This window comes from Crinia signifera, chromosome 4 (genome assembly GCF_055691185.1).
Source record: "Crinia signifera chromosome 4, ASM5569118v1, whole genome shotgun sequence".
Classification (NCBI taxonomy): Eukaryota; Metazoa; Chordata; class Amphibia; order Anura; family Myobatrachidae; genus Crinia; species Crinia signifera.
This window is the reverse complement of record NC_139220.1, coordinates 208055031-208067302: the sequence shown is the minus strand read 5'-3', so window position 1 is coordinate 208067302 and position 12272 is coordinate 208055031. Positions and strand designations below refer to the sequence as shown.

General features: G+C 42.2%; 1 protein-coding gene across 1 annotated transcript in view; it reads right to left on the bottom strand.

The window, feature by feature from the left end:
* The window catches only part of CSPG4 (chondroitin sulfate proteoglycan 4), a 114336-nt gene that overhangs the window by 45758 nt on the left and 56306 nt on the right, over positions 1–12272 (bottom strand). Inside the window, exon 2 of the mRNA XM_083183621.1 lies at positions 2668–2807. Within this exon, the coding sequence (XP_083039747.1) occupies positions 2668–2807 (140 nt within the window). The remainder of the gene's footprint in view (positions 1–2667; positions 2808–12272) is intronic.

The following is a 12272-nucleotide window of genomic DNA, read 5'->3' as shown; positions in this document are numbered from 1 at the left end:
TATGCAATTAGATTAAAAATTAAATAAATAGGCAGTGTGCAACTGATGCATGTGTGTATATGAAAATGGGTTGGTGTGCACAACACTATCGCTAAGTGAGGCAGAGAAGTCTGCCTGCAAATGTACCATATGGCCACAAAGAATCGGGATTTGTATCTGGACTCCGAGTTTTGTGAGGTTATATGGAGAGCAATGTGTGCACATGGACAGATGGGGGTAGTTAAGGATAATTTCTAAATCCCGCAGCACCACATCTGGTCTTGATTAGGATTATAAACACAAACTGCTGTACAGCGGAAGTTTGTGTTTGTACGTGTATGAGTGTGTGTGCCACTATACATGCATATCTTTGCTAATAGAACTGTTAAATCTTTTTTTGCACTTGATTCTGGAAATGTGCATTACTGTGACTTTCTATAAGTATTTCTAAAAAGAGTTATTGTTCTATTTATAAGGTTCTGTTGCTACAGTATGTCCCCGTCACAGGTACAGCATGTAAATCCTATATCTGCTGCATTTTCTGTGTCAGTATTGCACACATCTGTACTGCGTGATAAAGAGTCAGGTCTGAGAATCACTGCCGTATGTCATTTTTCTGTGATCCTCATAGGCTTGTGGAAAATGTGCCTATATTTATAAATAATACTCTCGGTTTTACTACCTGTCACTCTGCCTGCCAGTCTGTTCTGTGATCTCTATTAATTCCACTTTTTAGTCCCATACACCTGCCATAAAGTTAATTTCCCAAAGGTCTCCTAATATGCTAAAGTGGGGATACAGCTGACAATGCCTAGGTCGACAGTCACTGTCAAACACTAATGGTTGAAAGTGACTAGGTTGACACCTGGAAATGGTCGACATACCATAGGTCAGCATTGACAGAAGATTGACACAAGCTTGAGGTCGACATGGACACGGAAGACAGTCAAAAGGTCGACATGAGTTTACTATCCAAGTGGGCATAGAGTGAGAATATACAGTAATAGTGTGCCATTCGCAGAGATGTACTGTGCCCGACGTATGGCAAACGCAGTGAGCAATGTGGGGTCATGGTACATTTATACGTTGTCCATGTCGACATATACACCAACATTTTTAAAAACTTGTGTCAGCCTTTTCAGTGCCAACCGTGTCCATGTCGATCTTAAACATATGTCCACCTATGGTATGCTGAACATTTTCAGGTGTTAAACTAGTCACTGTTGACCATTAGTGGTTGACCTAGTGACTGACAAACTAGGTATTGACAACCCATTATACCATTACTGTGATAATAATCATGGTTGGGGAAACCCAACCGAGTTTATGATTTCTGTGAAATACGTGCATATACCTTGGAGATATCTAAACATGATATCAAAGGGTAATCTGTGACTTGTTATACATAAGCGAATATAGGCCCTCATTCAGGTTCAGTAGCAGATACTGCTAAATAGCAGAACTGGCTACAGTTATCGTTTGTAAGTTCTGGAACGCTCAGCACTGGGCAAGCCCACCCAGCATGTAAAGGGCCGCCCAGCATGTAAAGGGCCGCCCAGCATGTAAAGGGCCACCCAGCATGTAAAGGGCCATCCAGGGATGCAATCTAATTGTGATCGCAGTCTAAAGGTGGCCATACACACGCAGATTTATCTGCAGATCTGTCTGGTTGGAATAAAAACATGGTTATGGATGAGAGCAAATGACAGTTGACCATTTGCTTGGAAATGCTGCAAAACTGACAAACTGTCACTCATCCATAACCATGTTTTTGTTCCAACCAGCCAGACCAGAAGATAAATCTTACTAGTGTATGGGCACCTTAAGTGTGATTGCAAAGGTGGAATCGCAGTGATTAGGCTCGATCCCTACCTGAGCAGCCTGGCTGCAAAAGTAGGTGCGCTGCACCCCAGAAAAAGGTCCAGGCATCCCTGCGCTGAATTGCTATCTAAGTGTACACATGTGTGCTCATATATATATCATTTTTGGGGAGCTGGCACTGCACAGTGAAGGCAAATATTCTGTCACCGTGCCAAAGACTTTTCTTTCCTGTACCTATGCACTATCATCCACTTGGAAGATGGCACTGGGAAGTGCAGGTGGGTCCCACTTGCCAGCACAAGGTATGACGCATGGGGGACACTACACAGAAGAGGTGGCCCACTGCACATGACCTCCTCAGAAATGAATACATGTGGACACACATGCAGGGCCGCAGAGCGTGAAGCTGGGCTTGGGTAAAGTAGGGAGCATGGCAAATTCTGGAGGCGTGATGCTACCTAAAAAATATATTTGAAAAAATATGAAGCAGTATCGGAAGCTGCATAGGTAGTGTCATGGGCCCATCAGCCAGGGGCAGATCCCAGGGGCAGATTGATCAATGCAAATGTTCATCCACTCCATAGGCAGAGGAGACCCCTGCTACTCAGCAGGTAACAAAGCAGAACAAACTGCTCGTATCCACATACATGGACCCAGACTTGTATAGTGTAGAGCTGAACTGTGACATTTCCATGTGCAATAACAATAAATAATTCTGATTGATATGTAAAGGTTGCCATGAAAAAGAGGAATCCATCATTTGTTGACCATTTAATAAATAAAATGAGTTAAAATGTATTGAAGGTGGACATATTATGGCCTGTACACATCCAATATGATCCCCTAGTGCAGAATGCTGAGTCTCACCCTTATAGTCCCATTGACCAGTTCCAGAAGCAGATACTGCGTGTTTCCAGTTGCAAAAAATAGGAGGCCAGAGCTCTCAGAGGAGACAAATGTCACGTGTAGGCTGAAGTCCATCGTCCCCTGTAGGTCATGGTGCTGTCCTGTAATAATGAGAGGGAAGCATTTTAATGAAGTCATTTTTGTGTATAAATCAAACATAAATGACAGTATTTTAGTCTTGGGATATCATTAATTTTCCACTCAATTGCAATAAAAAAGTCATGTTTTTAATGGCCCGAATACAGTGGATCCAGAAAATGCCACTGCCAGGGTTGGACTGGCCTTCAGGGGAACCCCTGGTGGGCAACACCGACTGTGAGCCCATCTCCTCCTCTAGGGATCAGGTTTCAAAATGTGTACTTGCATACCTCCCAACATGGCCTATTCAATGCTCTGTCCCTAGGCTTCCCTCTTAATTTATGATTGCTATCACCTGCTTTAAACAGTTTAATTGATAAGAAAGGTGTTTCACCACAGGTGATGGCAGTCATTAATTAATACCCCTTTTACACCACTGCAAAAACCCGGGTAAACGGTTATCCCATGTCATCCAACCCAGGGGCCCGTTTACACCAATGGGGGAGCCCAACCTCTCGACCACAGCGTCCTGCGGTCAGTATAGAGGCTGGGCGGGTTGTGCATACAGCTTCCGCTGGAGCCAGGGAGGAGGTAAATGGATGCCTGTGTGCGGCATCTATTCACCTTGATGGGGGCTAGGGGTGCACGGAGGCTGGGGCAGCCCAACAGCTTTCCTTGGTGCTGGGCTTGCCCCCAGTGTGGCGATCGGTGGTTCTGGCGCATCTGTCTGCGTCCCTAGCACTTGGTGATTATGTCTTCTCCAAACGCCACCCCATGCACCCATGTGCAGTGTAAACTGGGCTGGCCTGGGAATATTCCGGGTCATCACCACCTTGTAAACAAGGTGAGTCCTGGATCCGATCCGGATTAGAACCGTGGCTCTTATTCTAGTTGAACCGGTTGGATGCATATTTTCGGACAGGAACCGAGTGTTCTTAGCCCCGCCTTCCGTACGAATCGCTAACACTGTCCGAATGCGGTAAGATACCGACTGAACGGACCGCGAGTGGATTTTTCATGTGAACACCTCCTCCATCTGTGGGAACCTCCCCCATCATTCAATGGTCGCCGACCATTGAATGCTGGACCGAGAGGTCAGGCAGCACCGAGTGCTCCAGACCACTCGGGCATTTCTCCGTGCAAAAGCTAGGATATGGGCGGGCAGCTGGCATCCAGCGATGTCATATGTCCACCCCCCACACGTGCGTCACATGGGAACGCCCATGAAACGCGGGGCGTACGCATATGGTAATGAGCCCAATCAGCCCTTCACGCCCCTCCACCCCCTGTTCGGATTGTTCCAACCAATCATTTTCTGTACAGAATTCAAGCCATATTTGGACGTGCGCGGCATTCGCACATGCGCAGATACGCCTCTGCACATGCGCAAACACCAACCATCGGCCATCCGTCCGCATTCGGAGCCATCCGACTCAATCAGAATAAGAGCCCGTGTTCCATATACCGGGTCAAATACAGGATTTTGGTGTAAAAGGGGTATAAAATGGAAGTCCAGCAGCACAGCATTTTATCCCTCATGGAGAGGGTTATATTGGGAGGTATGCACTTAAAAAGGTGGGTTCCTACCGCTTCATAATCCTGGTGAGCTCTTTATGCTCCTTCATGACACTGGCCATCACACATAGATGGTGTGTGCTGAGTGATCATGCTGAGCAGGCTTTGCCTATTTTTATCACAGAGGAATCTTTCTTCATTTCCTTTTCTCTTTTGAAATGGTGCTGGTGCACTATTAGGGGGTAATTCTACAGTGATCGGATCGGGTTGAATTCGTAACCGTTCCGATGGTGGGAGGTCTGCGCATTGCACATGTGCAGACCCCCTGTGCGAACGCCTTCATCGAGTATCACACTCACTGAGGCATTCGCACGAGTAGGGGAGGGAGGAGGGTGAACGGGGTCGGAAGCCGTCCCAGAGCAGCGGAATGCCCAGCAAGCCATGCTGAATCAGGCCCTTAGTCCGCAGTCTCACTGCCCCCCCTCTATTGTCTGAAAACAAACCTCAGCTATCAGTGTGCCTTGCTATGGCACAGTGCAAAGTGCCTCTACTCTTGGGAGCCCTAGGTAACATAGCCCTCAGCAAAATAATAATTGATGGACCCTAGGTTTTAACCTAGTAAAACCTTATGGATAATACGGCCCTGCCATGCATGCAGATACTTAATTTGTCTTCGATAGCTGGTACAGTACTTATATTTACTATTCATTCACAGTAATTCAATGTTAGAGGGAAACATATAAGTTATGAACAAAGTTTACTTCAGCTTTAAGGCAACCAAACAGCTGAAAGTTCATCTTGTTCTCAGATTGATGTCAGAAGGCTTAGAAACCTTCAATATTGTACAGTACATCCGGAGTACTGACACACTGTACTTGGTGAGATGTGTTGTGTTCCTGTCCCTTCAAGTACTCAGAATGCTGGATAAACGCAGCCCTAGGAAATGCTTGTCTAACATCAGCTTTATCATGCTTCTTAGAATATCCTATCATCTAATCGTACTGCTTCTAGAATATCCTATCGTCTAATCGTACTGCTTCTTAGAATATCCTATTGTCTAATTGTACTGCTTTTAGAATATCCTATCATCTAATCGTACAGGTTGAGTATCCCTTATCCAAAATGCTCGGGACCAGGAGAATTTTGGATAATGGATTATTCCGTATTTCGGAATATTTTAATATTTCAATGATGTATTTTGAAGTATCTTGCATTTATGCTGTATAAACACATAATATACACACAAATATATTTTATTACCACATAAAATACACACAAATATATTTTATTTGTTCAAAAAACAAGGTTTCAAAACGTGAAACAAAATGTGTGTACCATCTCAGCACTGAATTTGAATGCCAAGCAATCATTGTCTTGCACATATATAGTGCCAGTTACATAGCATGTCCCCAGTGATGCTGTTACAAATGTCCCCAGTGAGTTTTTAGCAAAAAAAAATTCACTTTCTGGAATGTCTGGTTTTCGGAATAATTCGGATAACGGATATTCGGATACGGGATACTCGACCTGTACTACTTCTTAGAATATCCTATTGTCTAATTGTACTGCTTCTAGAATATCCTATCGTCTAATTGTACTGCTTCTTAGAATATCCTATCGTCTAATCGTACTGCTTCTTAGAATATCCTATCATTAATCGTACTGTTTCTTAGAATATCCTATCATTATCGTACTGCTTCTTAGAATACCCTATTGTCTAGTCATACTGCTACTTGGAATATTCTATTGTCTAGTCGTACTGCTTCTTAGAATATCCTATCATCTAATCGTACTGCTTCTTAGAATATTCTATCATCTAATCCAGGGGTGGGCAATAAGCAGCCCTCCAGCTGTTGATGAACTACACATCCGAACATGCCTTGCATCAGTTTCAGCATTGCCAAATAGCAAAACTAAGGCAAGGCATGCTGGGATATATAGTTCAACAACAGCTGGAGGGCCGCTTATTGCCCAGCCCTGGTCTAATTGTACTACTTCTTAGAATATCCTATCATCTAATCGTACCGCTTCTTAGAATATCCTATTAAACCTAAATCCATGTTTTATAAATTCAAATGAATCTATACTTGCAATTTTTGGGAGTATCCCAAATTTTGGCAAAGATGGCAAGCCTTCCTGACCGGCCACTTTCCCGCAGCACAATGTGGCGTCAGATGTCGGGAATACGATTATATATATATATCCCAGGCCAAGCCCTCTGCACCCTACATGGACCTCTACTCTCAGGAATTTTCCAGAAGGGGAAAAATAAAAGGTGGTAAGCAAGCATAAATATATGTAAATAGTTGTTTCACATATTTAAAACTATATGCAAAATGATAAATGCCCAAATACTAATTTTGAAGCACACATCTTTTAAAATCTTTATTTTTAATCACTTGGCATTCAGGGGGTTAAAGAGCAACCAACACTACCATATCACAGGTTGGGAGCCTGTATGACTCAAAAGTAGAGCCACACCCTCACTGCCAGGCCCAGGTCACATGGGTAGAGAAGAACCCAGTCGGCACCACCAGTGTGCCTTTATATAATATATCATAAATGCTGCACACTTCCTACAAATCATAGAATAGTTAATGAAGTGTTAAAAATCTGTCAAACGAAGCACTGAACATTTGTTATGCATTTGCTGTTTATGGTCATTGGTGGTAATTTAGACATATAAACCTTTAATTACTTGTATTTTGGGGGGATTTTTCTTCAGTGGAATGTATATAGTTACTTGTATAGTGCATTTCAGACACCATGGGGTGCACTCATGAAGGCGCCAGTTTTAGATATGTTTAGCACTACAGTTCTGGTGTTAATTTGTAGCAGATCATAGTACCACATATAAAGCACGGATTTCATAGTAACTACATGTACAAATGAGACTGAAAGTATATTAAATCCCTTTTATATAACACCGTTCACTGACTTTCTTTGTACTATGCACAAATTCAAACCACAAGTCCAATTTACAAATCATTTTAACAAATTAAAGGAAATACCTCAAACTATAAAAGGACAGTGCTCATAAACAGTAGTTGCATAACTTGTGCACCCTGGATCTAACAGTCTCCTTGTTGGTAGCTAGATGGCGTGCCCGTCTTACAACCATGTCATGCATTACATCCTAGAGATTGGCATCAGCTTTGCAGACACATTCCCATTTCCTGGCCACAGTACAGAGAAGATGACTGTGTGAGATGTACTGCAGAGCTGTATGACAGCATCCAGTGATGCGGGTTCTCCTGCTGGCTTTCCTGATTTGAATTCTATCTGATTAGCAACACATCTTTTAGGAATTGGTAGAAATACTACATAAAAAGAGAATCATATTATATAGGTGAGCGCTAATATGATCAAAGGGGCTCAGGTAGAGTTTAGTGCACAGTTAGTGCACCAACCGTACATGTAAAATGCAGCCTATAAAATGTTACTATTATTATTTTTATGAGACAATAGTTCCGCAGTGCCATGAAGTGGAAGCAACACACAGCAGTATGACATTGGATGATCATACAGAATAGTACCAGACAAATCCACAACTTTACAAATATAAATAGAAGAGATGCCACCCTCTCTTCAGCGAAGAACTCCTGCTCCCCCCCCCCCCCAACAGGACATTGCCACCCGTGGGAGGGACATTGCCACCCACGGGAGGGACAGCGGGACAGTCTCCAAATAGAGGGACCATCCCATTGTAATCAGTTGGGAGGTATGTGACCTACAGTAGCTACATGACAGTATAATTTGTGTCAAACTTAATTCAGATGTCAAAAGTGTAGATAGCCTAGAAGTGACATAAAACAGTGTTAGTAATATGTAAAAATCTCATTAATCTACTTGTGTAGTATGCATTTGTTAGCAAGAAGATAATGCCAAATAGGCAGAGTGGGTCCCCGGCTATGGGCCCAGCACCTTTTAGGGGCTCCTTGACAATAGATCAAATAATATTGATTTGATCTTCAAAGAATATTAAAATTAAGTTTTCATAATTGTTTCCAAAAGATAGAAAAAAACAATCAACTTATAAAACCCAAATCTTCACATTAAAAGCTCTATAGAGAAAATATTATCAATGTAATGTACCAACTTAAAGTACATAAACCCTAGACATCAAATTCATAATACAGTCTCCAGATCATAGACCTGGTTGGCAAAATTAAAAACCTATAGCATCCGGGATCTGACATTGCAACTGCCTAAGGGCTTAATCCAGCACTGGGTGTTGGTTATACTCTAATGACGTGCCCTGTGACTTTCTTTGTAGCGGGATGCCTGGAGAGGCACCTCACAAGCTGCAATCAGATGCCAACTCCTTGTTACGGCCCTGCTTAAATCCATAAGAGAGAATACTTACTTCACATTTCTTGAGGAATTCCCATTTTCAACATGAAATGTAATTAAATACATACACAAATACAATTAAACACAAACATCTGTTATTTTCAAATTCCAAAATTAAATAAAAACGTACTTTCTTGCTACAGTCCAAATTGAAATGTCAAAAAAAGTATTATGAATAGATGATCATGACTTCATAAAATAAAGCCAGAAAGCTAGTTACACAGCTAGCTGGTGCTGATCATGGAGTGGGGTGTGTGTGTGTACTAATTAACCCGGCCCAGGCTTGTTGAGGGGCCCGATGGAAATTCATATGCAGTAATATTGCGTAATATTCTAATTACTGAGATGCCATCTTGTGTTCAGAGATGCCCCCCTAACATCCATTGTGGTTCCAGGATGCCACCCCTTCTAAGCACCCAAATCATACACTACCAATTTTCCTACCTCACATCCTCCATTTAGGTACAAAAGCTGGAACATTGGCCTCACCACAAACCATTTGAAAACCCTACTTTGCATGAATATGCAGTGGTTCCAAAGAACACACAGAAAATGGTCCTGACACCCCTTTGTTTGATAACCACCCTCTTATCTACATACAATGCTGCCTACTTGTCACTTACTTTGTGAGTAAATATTCTCTGCATGCGCCATCGCCACTCCATCGCTGTGTACGCACATTATTGCTCAGATGCATGTGCAATAACAAAGCATTGCTCCGCTGCTTCTGCAAGTCTAAGCTATTTTCGGACTTCTTGATGGAATGCCAGTAACTCCCCCTGGTGCAATTATAGATTTAGTGTGGATCATCATAGGCTCTGGTTGTCCACCACTGGCAATGAAATATCAACAGCAAGCAGAAACTTGTAATTCTGACCCAAATTGCAGGGGGTTACCTGGGTCCTAACTTGAGGCCTGATTCTGGTTGGCAAGCAAAGCAAAAAAAGCAGGCAACTCAGCAAAACCCAATGCAGAGAGATTACATTTGGGTGGGGTGTTTTCAAACTGAAATCTGAATGTCAATGTAAAAATAAAGCTAATATTTGTAGACTACATGTAAAAGCAGCCAGTATTTACCCTGCACATAAAAATAAATGTATTTGCTTCCCTTGCATTAGCGGCATGGTTTGCTCCAGACACAAAGTTACATTTATTTTCCTTTATAAATCTGAATAAGATCCTTTGTGTTAGCAAAACCCTTTTTTGGGACTGGTTCCTCTGGAATTTACCCAGGTTGCGACCCAGGTCAAACCTGAGACCAATCAGAGAAGTCTGCAGTGTGAAAGCACGAGTCAGGTTATCTGACCAGGGTCACTGCACAAGTATGGTAGCAGAGAGCCGGATCACCGGAGCTTGGCACTTGTGGGAATGCTGGTGGCTGAGCTGGACAACTGGAACACCAATGAGTAGAACGAACAGCTTCTAAAGTGCCGAGTGTGATAGGAATGTGAAACATCTTATGACAGTATAGTGTGACCAGAAACTGCATAGGAGAAGTGAGGTGGAGGAGGGCTGACAGGCCGTTCTGAGAAGAAATAGATAAAGTTGCCTGAGAAAGCAAGTGAAAATAAGAATAAGGCAGAACGAGAAAGAAATGATTACTATAATTAAAAAAAAACAAGTTACAGAGATTATATATTTTCAAAATAACTAAAGGATATATATATATATATATATATATATATATATATATATATATATATATATATATATATTATACAGTACTACTGATGGGGACTCAGTAACTAGGGCACATACTGTATATTCTTTTGGGAATATGTTATTTTAATAAAGAGTAAAAGGAGCAATAGTAAATGTAATAAATAATACAAATACCTCAGTTAATCCCCCTAACCTTTCTAATCATTTCCCTTGAGATTTACCTTGCAAATTAACATAAAGCTTAAATGAGATAATAATGCCAAACTGTAATTATAAAATTACCAGCAATATCCCTAACCTACTGTATTATACAACTATATATACTTTAAAATGTTCTCAACTGGAGGTTCCTCATCTATGTTAACTTCTACCCAATTCACCTTCACTAAAATATTTACCTTCAATAAAATGTTCCAAACTCCACAGCTTCCTATTCCCAATCCCTAAATCACTTGTAAACCTTAAAGCCTGACCCTTAGCCCCCTTTTAATTCTACAAACAATCCTCACGCTTGCACTTTAATGGATAATGCTAACCTTATACTCGAAAATAATATAAAACCCACTTCACTTGAACTTCTCTTTAGTTTCTTGCCATGATTGCATTTGTGCACTTTTATACAGTAACTGTCGGAGCTGGGTCGGTGCACTGTGGATGATGATCCCTAAGACTCGTTGTGGCAGCAATTCACTACTAATCTTTCACTCTTGTTGACCAATTAACACCAAGTATAATATATTTTTTGTACATATTTAGGGGGATATTCAATCCCGGGTCACGACTGTTCTATGCCATCATCTATTGAGACCTTACACGTTTTGTTCTTTCGAGACTGCTTCATATATACACTCGCAGTGGCGTAACTATAGCTCCGCAGCCCCCGCGGTGGCGGGGGGGCGCAGAGAATTTGGGGGCGCCGCCGGGGGGCTGCGGGGCTATAGTTACCCGCGGTCTGCGTCTCGCCCGGCTCTCTTTCGGGACCTTCCTGACGTCACGGTCCCGGCCGGCTCCTGCTGCAATGAAAACTGACAATTAGAAAATGGCTGCCCCCATACTGCAGACAGTTTTCTCTGTTCCCAACAGAGAGCCGGGCGAGACGCAGACCGCGGGTAACTATAGCCCCGCAGCCCCCCCGGCGGCGTCCTCCAAATTCTCTGCGCCCCCCCGCCACCGCGGGGGCTGCGGAGCTATAGTTACGCCACTGCGAGTGTATATATGAAGCAGTCTCGAAAGAACAAATTGTGTAAGGTCTCAATAGATGATGGCATAGAACAGTCGTGACCCGGGATTGAATATCCCCCTAAATATGTACAAAGAATATATTGCTAGTTGCCCGGAGGCAAGATGAATATTGGTGCCCCCCCCCACATACACACAAAACGTTATTCAAAATATATATAGTCTGTTATAAAATATATATTATAACTGTATGTAGGCACAGAAAGAGAGGGAGAACACATATATTTCAGAACTCAGCCACAGAAGCATTTTTGATGGCTTTCAATTAATGGATTTAAACTGGCAGTGGTGGAAAGGTGCCCCCTAAAGAGCAGGAGCCCAGCAGCAGATGACTCCATTGCCTCCCAGAATAAGACAGTCTTCTCAATAATATTATTCTTTATCTCTTTGTGAAAATACATACAATGTGATTTTGTATTGCATTCCCCTCGTAACCACTTTTGTATTGGCTTTAATGAAAAATCCTCAATAAAATTAAAAACAAAAACAAAATATAAATGAAGTTTTTTTTAAATAAACGGTGATTCTGCATATTTAAGTCTGTTAATAATATGCACGTTATTAAGTGACTGTGACTCATTTGCTGCAACATAGAAACCTCATTCAGCTCCATAGGAAAATATTATTTCAGCTTTTCCTGGGTTTAAAACTCTTGGGGCTGCAATGTAGCGGGGTCCCACAGAAACTGAAAAACGCTCTGCTACAAACAAGGCAACTAA